This window comes from Phlebotomus papatasi, chromosome 2, assembly GCF_024763615.1.
Source record: "Phlebotomus papatasi isolate M1 chromosome 2, Ppap_2.1, whole genome shotgun sequence".
In the NCBI taxonomy this organism is placed as follows: Eukaryota; Metazoa; Arthropoda; class Insecta; order Diptera; family Psychodidae; genus Phlebotomus; species Phlebotomus papatasi.
The window spans coordinates 73,510,699-73,531,285 of NC_077223.1; the positions used below are offsets into that span (position 1 = coordinate 73,510,699).

Below are 20,587 nucleotides of genomic sequence, written 5' to 3' on the forward strand. Positions count from 1 at the left end.
GAGAGGAATTCTAAAAAGTCAAAATAACATTCCGGAAATGTTAATTTTACCATGTAGTATTGATCCGAAAACGGTGTAAATATTACCCTTTTTAGGTGTATTATGGGTTAAAGTTGCCCTTTCATGTTGATTTTACCCTTAAAAGGTGTAAAATTAACATTAAAAAATGTTGATATATTTTTACACCCAAAAAGTGTTAAAGTTATGACGAAAAAAAGTTAATCACACCCTCTTTTTTTCTCAGTGTAGAACTGATAGAAACCGATAAAAACTTATTTGAAAGACCTTTCAGATGTATAAAACTTATTCAAATTGATTTAGAAACAGGTTTGCTAAAGACGTTTAATGATTTGTCTTTAAAAAGTTTTAAGGAGTGAACCATACGTTCTATAACAAAGATGAGCTTAGAGAATCCGCCATGATATGTTACCTGCTTGGGAAAATTTTTAAAGGCGAACAAAATCAACAAATATTGAATATTGGAAAAACTTGATTTCCTATGTAAAAATGAACAATTATCCCTATAAAATGAATTGTTTTCAAGAAAAAACGTTTAAGAGAGTTCAATTTTATAGATATAAATATGATAAATGTACTAATATCCGATTAAAAGCAGTGGAATTCCAAGAAGCACAAACTTAAGTGGTCCGCAAAATTGGAAGTGATTCACAAAATGGGTCCTATATGACTGAAATTGTATTTTTTTTGTTCATTTTAAATCGGCTATTTGTGAATAACAGCCACTCCGATTAAAAGATTTAACTTTTGTTTATATTTCTAAATTTCGCAAAATTTCCTTGAAATTAACCCGGCTGACCAATTCTTTGACAGTTCTTTTTTAATCACTTAGTAGTACTCGTAGCATTCGATATTTTATTGAAAATAAAATAAAATTTTACTTTTTAACTTCAGAAATAAACCCCAAATTTTTATATTTCCTCATATCGTCAGTTAAATCAGCATTTGTCGTAACTTCCTTTGACAACTTTTCAGGAGACGAAATTTTCAGTTCAACATTATTTTTCTTAAAAATGAGCCCCGAATGCGATACTTTTGAGTCAAAATAATAAAAGTGGCACTAATAAACTGTAAGTTAACTCGAGAAAATCTTTATAACATGAAATAAAAGCTGAGATATTGAGATATATGTTAGAAAAAAAAACACAGTAATATTTTATCGTAACTTGCTTGCATCGTTTATAAAGCCGTAACTTCTAATGTATGGAGATCTTGGAAGTTACGACAATTTTCAAAAATGCAATATATCAGTTTCAATGACTCTGGTGATAATGAGTGCCCTTATTTCACTAAATTAGTCAATTAAACTGTGGTCCTTGTCACTAAATGCTATTATTTCATAAATTTTATTTAATAAATTTTGTGCGCCACGTCGCTTGTTTTGTTTTGAATTAATGACAGATGGGCAGGAATTTTTCCTCACTTTTTTCTCACAAATATCGAATTAAAATGATTTATTTTTGCATTATTCGCACTGTCTTTGGATATATGGAAGAGTTTGAACGTTTTAATGTGAAACATTAAATTTTTGCTGCAAATTACATGCCACACAAACAAGCAAAAGAAGTTACGGCAAATGCTGATTAGAGCAAATTTTGTATGAAAATTTGTCGTAACTTCCCCAAAAATGGAAGTTACGACAAATTCTGATAAATTTTTATTAATTAAGGGCACTTACGATAATTTTTGTTTAAAATAATTTTTAAATGGTCTATAAATGTTTCTTTTTCTCAAGTGACTTTAATAAACAAAATTACGCCGATTCTAAATATGTATATATCCCAAAATCGCAAAAATGAAGTTACGACAAATGCTGATTTAACTGACGATATATTTTTCTCAATAACGATATTGACGATATATTGTTATTATTTTAAACGAAAAAAGAGTGTTTGTATTTAAACTAAAATCAAAAACCTTTAAATCTAATCCATTGCTTTCTTGTACCATATTGCCGCTCTGAATATAGATAGGGAATTGAGCGTGTATTGAACAAAGTGACACTAACACATATACAGGAAAGCGAACATTGCCGCCCGGAATATTCCCAAAGCGGCGGCATTATGCGTTCATCGTCCGGATATGTTCAAAATTAGAAAAATATTGTACTTAAGCATAATTTCGTGTGAGTTTCTTAAAATTCTTGTCGTGGTTTCCATCATTTGTATCAAGTGCAATTTTTCCAAAAAAAAAAATTAAATATTTTCTGTCTTTTACAATTTCCTTGAAAAGTTTACTTGGAAGTTTTACTTTGGAAATTTACTTGCAAATATGCATTTTTAAAATCTATAAATAATTCGATTATTTTTCATACAACTTTTGAACTAAAAGCTGAATATTTGTTTTATTTTCAAGCGGAATTTTCCATATTTTACTTTAAATTGGTCAGTGGTAATTTTCAAAATGAGTGATTTTCAAAAGATGTTATGTCAGACCGATTGGAGGTGTTAGAGAAAATCCGAGGATTACAATAGGTGTGATTAGGAGAGAATCATATCTAACCAAGCACTTAACTGACTATCAGAATGTAAGAATTAATGCAAAAATGGTTTTCCGAGTGTCACAAAAACATATCTTAGAAAAATAAGCATTAAATTAATTTATTAACACATGATACCTCCTACAAATGCTGGAAACAAGTAGAAAAGAGTTCCATCTAGGCAGTGATGCGCACATTTTTGTATCCTGTGTAATGTTTCCGATGAAAATAAGGCCTACATAGGTGGGCAAAATGTTGCACGAAGCTGAGCAAACCAGGGCAGCTTCGTAAAAAACCCCACTAAATTTTCATTTTTCTATAGAGGAAAATCCAAGGATTTCCAGGAATTTTGTGAAGTGGAGTTATCAACCTAATACATAAGAGATTTTTTTTTGACATTGTGGTATAATTGATTCGAGTTGTTTGGCATTCAGTAAAAAATTTTGAAACTTGAACTCCATTTTCCGTACGAAGCTTCACAACCTCCCCCTACATTTCTCATTTATTGACGATCCACTAAACAACTAAGGACTCATTCTTGCAGTAAAATCCGTCCGGAAGTTGGCTATCAGGGAACATATGGCGTATTTTTATTGTGATAAAACTACACAGTAAAAAAAAATATGTAAAATTTTACTACTATAATTGTGGTATACTTTCTGAACTGCAAAATTATTAAGATTAATACTTTCTGAACTGCCAGAATGGCAAAAAAAGATAGCAAGTGTTTTATCATGCTTCTCTCTCGCATTTCGCTCGAAAACTGACCGAATCACAGTTGGCACGCATGGAAAATTGTTAGAATTGCCTGTAATTCGATTCAGAAAGCAATTAATACGAACAGTAATATCTTACTCATCGTATTACTCCACTAGAGTGTACTCTTTCTAACACACGTGATATTCCATTTGAAATTTTGCATACTATATACCTCTCTTTCCGGCTTTTCTTAATATTAATATTAATCTTATGTGACACCACGGTGAAAATCCAAAGCCACTCAAAATTCGTAATAATGGTTTTTCAAGGTCAAAACTTATCAAGGCTCTACTCTAGAGAGTATTTCTCAACCGAATGATATCATTTTTGAACTTGTTGAAAAGGTCTTGGAATTTCCGATAAAAGTGAATCAGTTCCAATCGGTATTATGGAAAATTTCCATGGATTTTTTCAAGGAAAAATACTGGAAAATTCCGAGGAATTTTTCGCTTGTTTTTCCTATTCCGCTTTCTTTTGCTATGGGGCGACGGACGAACGAAAAGCGTGCGTTATTTTGGTGAAATGTAGAATTCTGAGGTTTTGAAAAATCGAAGGATTCGTTCTATTCCCTGTAGCGGTAGGAATTTTCTCCGTTCTCTGGTCTGCCTATTTCATTCTTTCGCATACCAAATCCGATTGAGCTAAATTGAATTTGGTGTGATGTTTAAGAGAAGAAGAAGAGTGCGAGAGAATGAGATAGACATACACAAAACATGTGAGAAAGAAGGAGATTTGAATTTCGACTTTATGAAATTTTCCTGATCTAAAAGGTGTGCCGGAGCCATAAGGAATCATGTTTTCTATACATGACTTTTTTTTTAATAAACTGGGTCCTTTCTGTCATTTCGTGTCATTCCCTAAATCCACGAGTGTCTTTATAATTTTTTTTCTGTATTAAGATGGAGCTTTATAGTTATTTGGTTTTCTAAAAATCCAGTGTTTTTATTCTCACAACTTTTTACTTAAAAATGAAATTAATGTATTCCCCACGAAATTTTCGCCCTCATTGCTCAGCAACGGCTATTATTTGTGAAAAATCAAGTTTTTCAAAGATTATTTCTTTCTTTCACGTTTTCTCGTGATACTTATGTAGATAATGTAACACTTACATCACGTAGGAATCGTAAAGTGTCTTTTTGTGAATTCCGCAAGCGAGTTCTGGATAAAAGCGTATTCTTGCAGTTGATTAAAGAAGTTTGTGACGAGATGCACAACTTAGAAATTTTTCTTTTTGCAGTAATAATAGGATGTGGTTCAATTCCTTTCGTATTGTCACAGGTTCGTTGAAGACGTATGAAATTTCGTGAAACATATTTAGAAATAAAATTTCGTGAATATGTGGTGCTTTTTAGGCAGAGGAAGTTAAAATTGTGCGGGATCTACAAGATGAATATGCTGAGAAAAATCCTTTTGGAACCATTAGTACCAGAATTATTGGAGGTGATGAAGCTGTAGATTGTGAATACCCTTATCAAATACTACTTGTTTGCTATCAGAGATCAGAACCACAATTTCTTTGTGGCGGTAGTATCATAGCTAAAAATTGGGCGTTAACAGCTGGCCATTGTTACCTGGAGGACACATTACTAGGTGGACCTATAAGTTATTTAATTGAAGCTGGTTCAGTAAGAAGAGATAATCCACGTCAGAGTTTCTTTGTGCCAAATGAAAATGCCTTCCGTCATCCTTTGTACAATGAAACTACTTTGGAAAATGACATCACCTTAATTAAGACGCCAGATTTTGACTTTTCATCCTGTCATATTGGCTGTATTGACATAGTGTCTGACAATTGGACACCAGCTTTTTATAACGATAAAGTTATGACTGTATCAGGTTTTGGATTAACATCAAATGATGGTTCGGTTTCTGATTATCTAAAGTGGACAAAACTGACCGTAATCACGAGACAAGAATGCCTTAGGAATTTTAGAGCTCCACCTATAACGTGCTACTGTGCTGTGGATCCAATTCAGCCAATAAGCTCTGTTTGTTCTGGAGATTCTGGCGGTCCAGCCGTAATGATGGTGAATAATAAGTTGGTACAAATTGGAATAGTCTCTTTTGGATCGAGTAGGGGATGTGATACAGCTCCGCAGGGTTTTGTAAACCTTGCCGTATATCATTGTTGGATTTATGAAATGATGCGGAACAAAGGAGTTTCACTTTGAATAAAGGTTTATTTCTTGAGAAGTATTCTGTATTAAGGGAAAGTGCTCTCCCTTCGAACGTTCATGCCTTGAAATAATGTGATTTTTTTTTTATTTTTACTTGGCCCCAAACTTTTCCAGAATGTGTTTGGCCACTTCATGATCACGAATATATGGGTGGCTAAAAATCGTTCCCGTCCGTCTGTCCGTCCGTTTTACCTGTAATACTTTTTCACTTTTTTAAAGTGTCAATGGGAGTTCCTCTCACTGTACTTTCTAACTTCATCGTAAAGCGCCACCATCAGATTTAAAATAAAAATGAACTAAGTATGCTTAGTAAGCTCTTCCCGATTCAGTCCTCGTTAGTAACCTATTTGACAAAACCTTTTCCACATGGAAGGACTTAATTTAACAAATTAAAAAAAGAGTTTGTTGCTGCAACTTAGAATATTCAGCACTCGACTACTCCATTACTTATAAAAATTCAAAAGTTCGAACAAAAAAATAGTAGCAAAATGTTTTAGTTCTCACCTGTGAAAATTTAGTTGTTGATAAGTCACGAATGGAACACCAGAAGCTATAAAAAGCATGATATTAGCTTAATTTTCCCAAATATTATAATGAATTTTAAGACAACCAAGGTTACTCGCTCTCGTAACGGACAATGGAGAACCCAAATCTTACTGAACGTTCCAACTGAATATTCAGTTAATTTTTGATCTTTTTGAAATCAAAATAAAACAAATGTTTTTCCTATTTTTCATACAAATTACAAATTTTGAGAGAAATACAATCTAAAAGGAAGTTTTATTTGTCTTGAAAAGCAATTCGAGCAATTTTCCATGCATACCAACTGTGTTTCGGGAAGTTTTCGAGTAGTTTCCATCTCTGCCAACCTTGTAAGTCAGGTATCGGCACATTAACAACTCTGTTACTATTTCTGTTAACAACTAGCAGCTAGTTGTTAACACTGTGTTGGCCGGGAGTGTTCTCAATTTTAAAGTGCGCTCTATTTTTGGCATTCTTGCAGTTCAGAAAGTATTAATAATAAAATTTTATATGTGACACCATAGTGATAATGTGCGCGGCTCACTACTAGAAATTGTTCTTATACAAACCTATATTGTACAAAAAAAACCAGGCTGATCGAATATACACACATCAAAAATTCTATTTAAAGTTTTCCTCCAGTTAAAGTTTATTTATCATCTTTACATAGCGGTAACACAATTTAAGCAGAGCTCTCGACAAATTAAGAAAACGTAGAACGTTTCAAGCATTCGATCTAAAATCTGGCAACACTGAATCATCTTTAAAAAGCATTATAATTCTCACTACATAGACAATCGTAAACGCCTGAAAAATGAATAAAAGCAAAAATACCTGCTGCAAACGTAATCACACCAATGAAAAACCACATAAGAAAATTCGTCTGAGAAATTGTGCTTGCCGTTAAGACTTTGTTGTTGTTATCGTTGACAGCGTGGTAACTGCTGTCCTTTCTAATGCAATCTTCATCCTTAAAGCAAGGGGAAGCAAATCGGGTTTCACAGGTGCAAAGGGCAATCGTTTCTCGTCTCGGAATCCAGCTTGAGACATCCACAGAAGAATCAATGAGTTTTCTTGTTTGACGAAAAGTATTGAAATCTATTTCGATGCCTGGTCTGGATAGGACCCAGATACCTTCTTTGACAGTGCCGTTCGAAAAATCGTAGCATCCTAATATAACAAGAACTTTCTCGAAATCTGTGGTTATGAAGTTTATGTTGACGTCATTCCTTTCGCAGTTTGGAGGACTTGGGCCAACTGCAGTATTGTATAGAGTTAACATTGGTTTGCCTAGTTCTATGGCTGCTTGACGTGCAATGAAGTGTTCCATCCAACAATCTTGACATGTTTCGTCTGTATGATTTATAGGCAAAATATCAATAAGTATTTCGTCTTCTGCCACAGCAAAATGAAATTCAACACAATCCAGTTGCAAATAGGGCGAAGAGTGAAAGATATTAAATCGTGGATCGTTCATTCCATAATGGCGAAATGGTTGCCAAACGGTTCCATTTAATTGGGAAATGTTAACTGGAACTCCAGTTTCATCACCGGGAATAAACCCACCAGAACCGCATTTGCCAAAAACACTGGCAAAAGTGTATAATAAACAAATTAAAGTAATTCCGCATAATTTCCACATTATCACAAAAATCGTGAAACTAAAAGTTACATAGGTTATGGGCAAGTTGTGACTGTGTCTTTATCCTCTTTTTCAAAGGTTTTATACAATACTTTAAAAGGAGACCCATACTTTCTTCTATCAATGAAGAAAATTATGATTTTCTTTTGAATACCTCACTTTATTTTTGCTATTGTCTCCTAAAACCATTAAAATGTGATTTATATGAGAAGGAAAATATTTTTCTTTATCCTTAGCAGAGTATATAAATTGGAAGTTAATGTGTTACAACTTGTAACATAAATAATAGTTATTATTAGTCGTGTCGAGGCGGTTGAGGCTTAAAATTCACGCGTCTTACAGTCCACGTCAATGGCAAGCAGTTTAACCGTAATCACATTTTATGCTTCATACACATGGGAACCTTTTTTTTTTGAAAAAAAAAAACATGTTAAAGAGAATTTTGACGTTTCGACCTACGCCAGTGCGTGCAGGCGATTTACTTCAGTAAAACTATTTTTGACAAACATTGCTCTGAAATGGGTAGAAACCTACAAATAGCGGGGAGTAAAGGACTAAATAATACACAAGTGTGTGGCAGTTAGAAGTATCGGAACGATCGGAACTATCCCGTACTCACAAAGGACATCACATTCTATGAAGCTCAATCGCTTCCAGTTATCTCCCGAGCGCGCCAAACCGTTTTTTTAATCGATTGAGTGAAGGTTTTTCTTCCATGTTCCCTTGTTTTTTGGTCTATTCCACGAGGAAGGCTGTTCCTTAATTCGACAAAACTCTAATAGAAAGCTGTCCATTCATAGATTAAGAGCCTTGATAGACTTGAGGATTAGCCGAGAGATGGTTTAGCGTAATTATATTCGAAATAATGGTTACACCATATTTCTATCATTTTGCACTGAGCCGTCTCTCGGCTTAAGTCCTAAGTCTGTCAAGGACCTAAGTCTGGCCTTTTTCGGAGATTTGACAAGTAATTTGATAAAGTGGCAGAAGCACTTGCGAGAGACTATAAAGCGTGTCCCGAATTTAAAAGACAAGAAGACAAATGACCCTCATTAAAAAACTACACTACATATAAAAATACTATTTATATTTCTTGAAATGGTATTTCATTGTGATTGAAATCCACTTTATGGTTTTTTTATTCAAGCGGTTTCTCCACGAAATTTCGCGCCATCTTCATTACTGCCTACTCTTTGGCTCTGGACAAGGTCGTCCCCACGATCTCTGACGACTTTCTTCCACTGTCGTGCGAAGTCCTGCAAATCTTTGGCTGGATTAGCCTTCTTCTTCAAGTCTCCTTTCAAAATTCCCCAGTATTTCTTAATGGGGCGGACTTCTGGATTGCAGGGCGGGTTGACCTTCTTATCTACATATTTGACATTGTTGTTGGAAAACAATTCCAGGGTGGCTTTCGCGTAATGACATGATGCCAAATCAGGTCAAAATAGAGGAGGGATGTCGTGACTTTGATACAGTAGCAAAAGTCGTTTTTGGAGGCACCCTTTAATATACACAGTAAAAAATTGTGTGAGAAATAAAGTTGTGTATTTGAAAAGTTGTGTAAATTCACAAGAAATATGGTTGTGAATTGTAAAATTACTATCATAGTGGTGGTACGATACTAACATAATGCTAGTAAAATTATGTATTGTGTAAGGAAATTTGTGTGTTGGAAAATTTGTGTGAGAACTGTCAAAATTCCATTGTTTACTATTGCAATTTTTCTAAGATTTCAGATAGATTTTGCATTTTTAACTGCCTAATTGTCTTCTGGAATCTCTGGAATCATTCATTGGATTCTTAAAATGTGCCTCAGTCGTGAAAAATTAGGAATAATTATGTAATAACAGAAAACAGAGGAAGCATCATGTAAATTAGAAAAATTGACGATGCAACTCTTGGCCATTTGCTGAAGAGAAGTAAGCAAGTCGGTAGCGCAGGCAGAGAACACGAGACCATCAACGCAAAGATTATGGGTTCAAGTCTCAGACTCTCTCTTATTTTTTTTCCTTTTTTTCTTTTTTTTCTTAGTTTAATACTGAGACATATCACAGATAATACAAATAAACCGAACAAAATTGCTCTACAATCAAAATTATAGACAGGAAGCCATTTTATAAAATTGAAAATACACAACTTTGCCAATACACAACATTTCCAATACACAAAATTTACAACCATAGCGCTCGTGCAAAAATTACCAATCGTAGTGGTTGTAAATTTTTTTACTGTGTAGATATCCGCGTTCATCGTCCCTGTCATGAAAAATTTTTCGCTGCGACGTCCACAAGAGCAGATTGCCATCCAAACCACATATTTCTTCGGGAACTTGTCGTACTCTTTGAACTTGAACTTGCTGGCTACACCCGTACGAGTCTTCGCCGTGTAAAACTGTTGGCCGGGCAACTGAGTAAATTCACCTTTTACGACAGTTTCGTCGTCCATCAAAATGCATCCTTGAAATCCTTTCAAAACTCAATCACTCAGACTTCTCAACCTCGTTTTGGCACTTTGCCTCTGCTTGTCCGTGCAGCTTGAGCTTTGTACGTTATCAATCCGTTATTCTCTTTGATTCTCTGCACTAAACTCTTGGAGATACCCAGCTTTTTGCCCACATCTCTGACATCTCTGAAGGTTGCTTCTGGAAAAGCGCCAACACTCTCTTCTCCATCCTCTTGTCTACAGCTCCAGGTTTTCTGCCACATCCTGGCTTTCGAACAACAGTCTTTAGTTCCTTGAAACGTAATATAACCCTTTGCACCGTGGATGGACACTTTCCGGTGATCCTTCCGATTTCAGAATAGCTCGCTTTTGGATTCTTTAGGTACGTGTCCACGATCAATTTGCGCAGGTTCTCCATTTTTATCACTTTTCTCAGCCAAAACACAATCTTTTTCAATATTTTTTTCAGAAGTGAAAATCTGACGAAATTCTCTTAAAACATAAAAAAAAATCAAAACAAAACTCAATTCCTATTGTGACTAACTTCATGTCGAAAACTTGGAGTTAAATCTGGGACACGCTTTAGCCTTCGTCTTGCTTTTATGTGACCATGAAGAAGATGCCTTGACGGTTTAGGATGAACTTTAAACATGTAGTGAAAATGATGTTTCTCCTCATCCGTAGAAGAGTAATCCATGCTAAAGGTTAAAGTATGTCCACCGGAGTGCTCTAAGCACCCCGTTACTATACGGATCATTAAGAGCGATGTCAACTTGTTTAGCCTGTCAGGATTTCTCCCATATTTCAGCTGCGTACTCTGTCCAGTCGCGGTACTCAGACCAGTTTTTTTAACTACCTCAACAAACGTAACAATAAGATCATACGCATCAGTTTAGAATAAAGTGGATCTTGTACGTAAGAATTCGATCGAGAGTGGCACTAAGGTACCTGAGCGTAAAAATCTGCTTCAAAGAATCTCTTGCCACTGAACAACTTACCTCTACTTTAGAATAATTTAGCTTTAGTTCGTTCTTATTTGAGAAAATCAATTTTTATTCCGAAACGATAAAATCGAATTAATAATAGCATAATCTGAACAAAAAATTGTTACCAAAAAATGAGGCAGAGTTTCTTGGATTACAGGATACTCTTTAATATCTGTACATCTTTAAAAGTATAAGGTTTTTTTTTTGTCGTAGCGGGTATTTTAGTTCGAGGGGTGGTCGGGAATCTCGCCTGTGTTCGCAAATGAGCTTGCCTGTTCCTAGGAGTAAGTTATTTAGACGTTCCTTCCTATACTAGGTGCCTGTTCTATCAACAACCTTCCCAGAGATCTGAGATCTCACTCATTTAAACCGGTCAATTTGACCGGGTCTTGGTAGGTTTAGTGTTAAGCATAATTGAAGAGAAATACATTGAATTGAAAAAATTGAAATGATATGTATGCAAGAAATATAGACGTAAATGTCTTCTAGTCTACTATACCGTAGCGCCATTAATTATTATTACATTAATACAATTAATAATTAATCAATTAATTAAAATAACAATAATATTAATATTAAGAAAATACGAAAACAGTGCAATTTAGTGAAGTAATACGATCAGATATTACTGTTCGTATTAATTGTTTTCTGAACCTTATGAAAAGCAGTTCTTGCAATTTTTCATGCGTGCCAACCGTGTTTCGGGAAGTTTTCGAGTAGCTTCCTTGTCTGCCAACCTTGAATGCCAGGGTTCGCAGTTTGAAAATGCGACTGGAGGCAAGATAACACACCTGTTCTCTTTTTTTTTGGCATTCTTGCAGTTCAGAAAGTATAATAATAAAATTTTATATGTGGCACCATGGTTATAATATGCGCTGCTCACTGCTATAGAAATTGTTCTTATACAAACCTATTTTGCATAAAAAAAATCCAGGCTGATCGAATATACACACATCAAAAATTCTATTTAAAGTTTTCCTCCAGTTAAAGTTTATTCGTCATCTACACACAGCAGAACTTTTCAAACATTAGATCTAAAATCTGGCAACACTATGCATCATCTTTAAAAAGCATTATAATTCTCACTACATAGACAATCGTAAACGCCTGAAAAATGAATAAAAGCAAAAATACCTGCTGCAAACGTAATCACACCAATGAAAAACCATATAAGAAAATTTGTCTGAGAAATTGTGCTTGCCGTTAAGACTTTGTTGTTGTTATCGTTGACGGCATGGTAGCCGGTGTCCTTCCTAATGCAATCTTCATCCTTAAAGCAAGGGGAGGCAAATCGGGTTTCACACGTGCAAAGGGCAATCGTTTCTCGTCGCGAAATCCAGGTTCCGACATCCACAGAAGAATCAATGAGTTTTCTTGTTTGACGAAAAGTATTGAAATCTATTTCGATGCCTTGTCTGGATAGGACCCAGATACCTTCTTTGATAGTACCGTTCGAAAAATAGTAGCATCCTAAAAGTACGAGGACTTTTTCGAAATTTGTGGTTAGGAAGTATGTGTTGACGTAATTCCTTTCGCAATTTACAGGACTTGAGCCAATCACAATGCTGTATTGGGTTAATATTGGTTGCCCTATTACAATGGCTACTTCGTTTCCAATGAAGTGTTCCATCCAACAATCTTTACATGTTTCGCCTGTATGATTTATAGGCAAAATATCAATAAGTATTCCATCTTCCGCCACAGCAAAATGAAATTCAACACAATCCAGTTGCAAATAGGGCGAAGAGTGAAAGATATTGAATCGTGGATCGTTCATTCCATAATGGCGAAATGGTTGCCAAACGGTTCCATTTAATTGGGAAATGTTAACTGGAACTCCAGTTTCATCACCGGGAATAAACCCACCAGAACCGCATTTGCCAAAAACACTGGCAAAAGTGTATAATAAACAAATTAAAATAATTCCGCAATATTTCCACATTATCACAAAAATCGTGAAACTAAAAGTTACATAGGTTATGGGCAAGTTGTGACTGTGTCGTTATCCTATTTTTCAAACTTTATATTCCGCATTTCAAAACAAGACCCATGCTTATATCAATGAAGATAATTATGATTTTCCTTACAATACCTCACTTTATTTTTGCTATTGTCACCTGGCACCATTAAAATGTGATTTATATTAAAAGAGTATTAGTTTTCCCTATTCTTAACAGAGTAATAATTTGTAAATCAATGCGTTACATTCGTTACATTATTTCCACGTTTTATAAACATTGGGACTCGAAAAATTGCATATTAAGTATTTTTGCGTTTTGAAATAAAGACACTATATTTATTTATTTGGAAGTTTTCTACAATATTTGCTACTTAAAAATTTTAAAAGTCTACACAATTATTTTTTTAAGTAAAAATTATTTTGAGGACTTTGAATTAATGTGAAGTTAGCTAAATTTTTCTTTAAGAGCTATAGAGTCTACGAATTCTATGCTTTAAAATAATCTCAGAACACTAATCAGTATATAAAAGTTTATTATATTTGTTTATACTTTTATTCAAAACTTTAAAACTTAAAGATTTTGCTTGATTCATTTCTAAAGATTAATTGCTTAATACAGAGGTTGATCCAAAAATAATCATCTAGAAAAGTTTATGTTGAGCTCTCGAAGGCGTAGGACTCTGATGTTCTTGTGAATTTTTCTTTGTCCATTGACTTATTTTGATTGCTGTTTTCTTATTGATTTTTTTAACCTTATAAGCTCTGAGGCCTCATGAATAATCAAATTTAATGGTATAATCGGTATAATGGTAATACATAATTTAGGGTCATAATAGTAATAATAAATAAAATAATAATGCCGGCACAACATTCCATGAAAAAACAAGGCCTTCCCGCAACGGGATTTCTAGACATACATTTTTTTTCTTGTACGGGATGACGTCAGTCAAATTCCGGTGGAATCAAGTGCAGTGAAGCTGCTCACTGGATGCAATCCGAACACCTTTAACGCCAGAAAAATTCCTGATGACCTAAAGGGGATTCGAACCCGGGACACTTGCATCATAGATTGAGCGAGTGCTCTACCAATTGTCCCATTGTGTGCCCAATTTAGGGCAACTGTACCAAATTTCGGCCAGTTTGCAATTTCGGCCACTTCTTTTGTTCCACAAATTTCATGAACTTTTAGCATACTCTAGTCTAGAGATTCTACAATCAAGAGTAACAAAGAATGTCACTTCTATGATCGAGATGATGCGGAAAAGACTTTGATAAATAATAGATATACATCACTCTACAATTCATTTATTATATACAGAGAGAATTTCACTATCACTGAAAGGTTTAGAATATCACATAATCTTAGAATACCTAATTATTTATAAATAAATTAAATAGTTACTCAATTGCAATTTACTGTACATAAATGTTTCATGTATTATACAGAGCTATTACATTGAAAGAAATTACACTATAATACCCAAAGTAATTCTACGTTATTATATTAATTTTCTTTTATTCTTTTTATTGTTTATTTAGTATTTTATGTCTTAAGGCGTCTACACACTCAATTTAAAAAAAAATGCTTTTTTTAAAGAAAATTTCCCCTATCAGAAACGTCAATTTTTTTAAAGGACATTTTTGACGAAAATTGCTTCTAGGGTGTAGACGCCATTATTTAAGTTGTACTAAAAATAAAATGGCTCAAAATGTTTATAAACATTTTTAAATTTTAGTACAAACTACAAACTTCTAAGATCACGAATTTTACTAAAATATTGAAACGTTTCTTCTTCTACAAAAAATACTGTCTTTTTTTTAACTTGTCCTTCAATATTTCAAGGTTTTCCATTACAAAAAAGCTATGAAGTGGTTTAGTACAGTCATGTACTAAATTTATGGAAAGTTTATATTATTTTTGTACTATTTTCAATGTGATTGCTCCTTCATTTCTGCATGTAAATATGTTACATTTAAACTTTATAAAATATAAAATAGTGTTTTGTTGTTGGTGGTTTTGTGTAATTTAACACTTTACATTAGAACCTTGCACTGTGTATCAAAATAATTGGATAACATAGAAAAAGAATCTCACAAAATTTTTCATCATATTTCCAATTCCAAATCTCAATGATCGACAGAGAGAGAGAGATGTAGCTTTAGAAAAATAGCCATAAAAGCATGAGTATTTTTGATGTCCTCTTTTCCAGTGGCTTTTCTTCTTCTGCTTTATATGAACTTTTCCAAACTTTTTCTGTGGCTAAAAAAAAGGGTTTTATTTTCTGAAATTTTTTTCTGTTGCAGAGCTTTGTGTTAAAGAAATTTTTGTCTTTTCTTTTTTTTATTTCTCGTTATCCATCACTCTCCTTCCCCATTTCTTGGCTTTTTTTCCACGAAAAAAAAATCTTTGTGTATTGTGAGCAGTTATTCGGGTCAGAGTCTTGTTGTGAATGAAATTTTTCCACCACTGATGAGAGATTCATCGGATACGGATGAAGGCTGTGAAAGTAGTGCAAGTAGTGGACGATTAAGTCCCTATGCATCAGAATATACTGACGAGGATGATGATGAAAATGAGGAATTGCAATTTAAAAATGACAATGATGTCATTTGAAGTGCAAAATTGAATTTCCCATCAAAGAGATTCAGCGTTTATTTCAATTTAAAAAAGAGAGAAAAAATAAACGCAAAATGTGCCACAGATGAAATCTAAAGTACAGGATCAAAGACGAGATTAATTGATATAAATATACAAAACGGAAATGTGATAGAGAAATGTGAAGAAAAAGTCAGTACCTTTAAATTTAGAATTTGTATGTGTATTTAAGAAAAAAAAGCCAAAAAAATGAGCATGAACAAAATATTATCAACCCACAACCGTATAAGATGACAAAATATTTTCGATAGAATATTTATCTTAAGAGATAATTAAGAAAAAAACGTCCAACACAGAGATTGATCCGTAGAAAGAGAGAGAGAGAGAGGGAGGAATAAAATAGTCCGGTAAGCAAAATGTGAGTTATTTGCTAGAATAACAGAATTGCTTCCTCATGTGACTCTCATAAATTATAAAATTAAAGAACCATTTCCCTCATTGCATCGTCATCGTAAATAAAAATCTTGAGCAAAAGGCACGAGAGAATTTAGTTTGATGGCTAAATTGGTTGATGTTGTTTAATTTATGTGAGAAATTTGGAAATATGAATGAAAAATTGCAATTTCACTAACACAACACATTAACACTCTTTTATCACTAATATTTATTCACTTAATTTTTTTCATTTGCATTTGCTTTGTAGACAGACATTATTTTCACAAAATTTTGACTATTTTATGCCTTGCTAATATGCATGACTTTATTTTTTTATTGTTTTATAAATATTTTTAATTGAAATTCTTCTTTAAATTATTGAACTTCAAACTGTTCAACGGCGTATCATTGACTAAAAGTTGATTGGAGTTCTGTAATTGCAAATATTGAATCTCTAATGGGATTTGTGGTTATCACCTAAAAATCTGAAAAAATTATTTTATTGGGGAATAAGTTATCCTATCTAAGAAATTAGTTAAATAACTAATTGAAGTTGTAATTGCTTCATCAGAGCACACTGTGCGGCTAACTTTATGGTGCATATGTGTTGCTCGCATGAAGTATACGGGTAAATGAAAAAATGCCATAAACAACACGTATTCCCCTTGTATTGAATGCGTAGTTTTCCCCTAGGTCAGGTAGGAAAATTGTATATCTTTTAGCCTTTTCCTTGAAGTACAAACCCTTCTGGAGAGAAAATGGAAAGAAACATAAACTTGAAGTTTTCGGTAAATCTTCAATTCTAAAAAATTCTGCTGAAGACATGGACAGCTCAATCATAATAGGTTAAGATTGCGCTTATAAATACGCACAGCTTAATCATAAAACGGTTAAGATTGCGCTTAAAATCACGCACAGCTCGATCATAAAACGGTAAATGCGCTTAAAATCACGCACAGTTCATACATAAAACGCTTAGGAATGCGCATAAAAAAGCGCATTCTTAATTTTTTTATGATTGAGCTGTGCGTGATTTTAAGCGCATTTACCGTTTTATGATTGAGCTGTGCGTGATTTTAAGCGCATTTACCGTTTTATGATTGAGCTGTGCGTGATTTTAAGCGCATTTACCGTTTTATGATTGAGCTGTGCGTGATTTTAAGCGCAATCGCAGTAGTTTTATGATTGAGCTGTGTGAGTTTTCAGCACAATTTTAACCGCTTTATGATTAAATTTGATCAAAAATGTGAATATTGGTCAATGTGGATTGCTAGATATTAGTGGACTATACAATAGCTAATCTACTTACATACATTTGTTAGTAAATTAAATTTTTAATTAAATAATAATCAGTTTTTCTAATAATTGAGAAGAAGATATTTTAGAACAATAGTAAATTGGAGTTTATTTTTATGAGAAAATTTTTCAAGGACATATGTAACAAATTATACTCCTAAACAATTTTAAAAATTTATAATACTAAATAATATTGTCGCGTTGGTAAATTTCAGAAAACATAGTCTTGGGGTAGAATTCCGATGATCGTGGTAGACTTAAAAAAGTATTTGAGCAATTATCTTGCAATCTTTATCCCGGGAATATGCACATTTTTGCGCACGAAAAAATCAAGGAAAATGGCATTATGCACCTAGAGGTGATTGCGTTTGATTAAGTCTAAAAGAGCTGAATTTATAAAAAGGACATTTTGGTTTTTGCCCGGAGTTCTTCAAAAAATTGTTAGAATATTCAAAAATTTTACCTTAATAAAAGAAAGTTTTTTCTAAAAAATAAGTATAAACTGTTTCAAATCAAAAATAAATTCACAAATTGATTTCCAATGATAGGCAAATATGCTTAATTATATGAGCATAATAGCACAATCCCGTCAGGTGCGTAATTCCTGGATCTAGTGTAATTATTATTTGTCTTCGTCAGACCACTTTATTACTGTTTTAAGTTCATACACTCTTTCGATCATATAAATTGTTCTTTGATTATCATATCTTTTTTCTATGTTTCTGTAAACTTCGCCAAAGTTAAATATATATAAAAAAAACATTAGGAAATGTTTTTAAAAAATCCTAGAAGTCGGGTCGGATAAATATTTAAGTAATACCCGAAAATTTGAAGGGTTATATCGGTGATCCGCCCGACCCGCAGAAAATAAAATAAAACCCGCCCGACCCACAAAAAATCTTGCGGGTACCCGCGGGTCGGGTCGGGTATGCAGGGCTCTACGACCTGAGTTATAATTAATAGTAACTTGGCTGGACCATATCTTTGATATTAAATGAAGCAATTTTTTTATGAAATTTTAGTATACATGTATCTGACATCGAGTCCTTCGAAATTCACTGCATTTTATCTATAATGCATTAACCGATTTCAATAAATTTTTTTTCTTTTATTGATCTTCTGTACAAACAATTTAAAATAGAAAATCACTAGTGATAAGCCAGATAAGCTTACGGTAACTGAGATTCTTTATAAACGATCTCGGAGTACTTACAACTCGGGATCCTTGCAACTCGAAACACTTGAAAATTCGATTGTGGTTTGAATTTTAAGGGTAATGGCTCCGGCACACCTTTTAGATCAAGAAAAATTTCATGAAATCAAAATTCACATCCTTTTTTTCCCATGAACTTTGCATATGTCTATCTCGTTCTCTCACACTTCAAATTCGATTGAGCTAAATTGAATTTGAAGTGATGTTTAAAAGAAGAAGAAGAGTGCGAAAGAATGAGATAGACATATTCAAAGCATGCGAGAAAGAAAGAGATTCGAATTTCGATTTAATAATCGAAAAGGTGTACCGGAGCCATAAAGAATCGTGTCGAGCCAATTTTATTCATTTCGACCGACAAGAACAGTTTGCTCGATGCGATTTCTTATTTTGACTTACAAATTGATCTTTTTCTTTTTTTTTAATAACTCACGAGTATTCGTGTATACGTGAATATTTTGCATTACGTAGGAATCGTATTTTTTTTTATGTGAATTCCACCAAGAATGTTCTGCATGAAGAGGATAACATACGTTCACGGTCAGTTGGTTAAAAAGTTTGTAACGAGATGTACTACTTTAGAATTTTTCTGTCAGTTACAGTAATAGGATGTGGTTCAATTACTTCGGTATCGTCACAGGTTTGTCTAAATCTTGTATTTCGAATAAATCAATTCAAATTCTGCGAATACGTAAACTTCGTACTATATTATAGCGAGTTACAACTGTACGGGATCTGCAAAACGACTATGGTGATAAATATCCTTTTGGGACCATCACATCAAGAATTATTGGTGGCAATAATGCTGAGGATTGTCAAATCCCTTATCAAATACGCCTTATTTGTTACGCTGGGGATGTTCGACAGTTTAGATGTGGTGGTAGTATCATTGCAAAAAATTGGGTCTTAACAGCTGGTCATTGTTACAAAGCCGACGAAGTTCTTCTTGACCCAATAAATTATGTTATCGAAGCTGGTTCGGTGATATCAGGACAACCACGACAGAGTTACACTGTAACTAATGAAAATGCATTCTTGCATCCTATGTACAATTTAACAACTTTTTTAGAAAATGATATTGCTTTACTCAAGATGCCGTCGGATTTTGACTTTACAACTTGTCACGTAAACTCTATAAAGATTGTCTCTTACAACTGGACTCCAGCATTTTATGTGGGAAAACGTATGACTGTATCAGGTTTTGGATATACATCAAATACTGGTCCAGTTGCTGAGCATCTACAGTTTACAATCTTAACAGCAATTACGAAAAAAATGTGCGATAGAAGCTACACAGAGGCATTACCTTTATCGTCATTTTGTGTTCAGGATCCAGATCCAGATCAGCCAATAAGCTCTATTTGTTCTGGAGATTCTGGCGGTCCAGCCGTAATGATAGTGAATAACAAGTTGGTACAAATTGGAATAGTGTCTTATGGATCAGATAATGGATGCGATACAGCTCCGCAGGGTTTTGTTAATGTTGCTCTTTTTCATTGTTGGATTTATGAAACGATGCAAATGCACGGAGTATCATTTTGATTAAAATATTATTGCTTTTTGTCTTATGGATATTTCAATAAAAATTGGATTAGTAAAAAGAATGCTTGAAGTTTTATATTAATGAGGTCCGGTCCGGGGAGTTCAGGGTATCGTATGCGGTTTTCGCAGCGTAATAATGTAATGGTTTGAAAAAATCTCAGCACCTAAGCTTATCTGGGCTTATCACTCATTTGTCTATTTTAAATAGTTTTAAATGGTATAAAATACTACACTTTGCATACTTTGCAAAATACTCGAAGTCGTGACTTAAACGCTATATCGTGCATCATTTAGCGTTTACCGGTTAACAAATCGATTTCATCCAAATTTATTAATCACTCAGTTAGAATATCGCCCAAAATATCTTAGGAGTAATACAATTGATTTTCACACAAAAGTTGCTTATCGGTTTATAACCGGTTCATTATAGGTTCATTACCGGTTCATTACCGGTTCATAACCGGTTGAAACCGGTTATATTACCATAAAGAAACTCATAAGTTTATGTAGGCTTGTCACTGTT

At 33.7% G+C, this 20,587-nt stretch overlaps 2 protein-coding genes across 2 annotated transcripts in view; both read left to right on the top strand.

Annotated features, from left to right (window-relative positions):
- Positions 1–4,043, top strand: part of LOC129801036 (phosphatidate phosphatase LPIN1) — a 22,027-nt gene extending 17,984 nt beyond the window's left edge. Inside the window, exon 9 of the mRNA XM_055845794.1 lies at positions 4,027–4,043. Within this exon, the coding sequence (XP_055701769.1) occupies positions 4,027–4,043 (17 nt within the window). The remainder of the gene's footprint in view (positions 1–4,026) is intronic.
- A 375-nt stretch (positions 4,044–4,418) lies between these two features.
- Positions 4,419–20,123, top strand: LOC129801037 (transmembrane protease serine 9-like). The gene is made up of 5 exons (XM_055845795.1): positions 4,419–4,534; positions 4,609–5,415; positions 10,131–10,140; positions 19,080–19,162; positions 19,237–20,123. The coding sequence occupies exons 1-5, from the start codon at positions 4,463–4,465 to the stop codon at positions 20,062–20,064; spliced, it is 1,800 nt and encodes a 599-aa protein (XP_055701770.1). The 5' UTR covers positions 4,419–4,462; the 3' UTR covers positions 20,065–20,123.
- Positions 20,124–20,587: the final 464 nt, after the last annotated feature.

Excerpts from the sequence above, each read along its gene's own strand:
- LOC129801037 (XM_055845795.1), top strand. The coding sequence starts at position 4,463 with ATGCACAACTTAGAAATTTTTCTTTTTGCAGTAATAATAGGATGTGGT. Across the intron at positions 4,535-4,608 it reads TTCCTTTCGTATTGTCACAG|GCAGAGGAAGTTAAAATTGT; the intron begins GTTCGTTGAAGA and ends GGTGCTTTTTAG. Across the intron at positions 19,163-19,236 it reads TTACTTCGGTATCGTCACAG|CGAGTTACAACTGTACGGGA; the intron begins GTTTGTCTAAAT and ends ACTATATTATAG.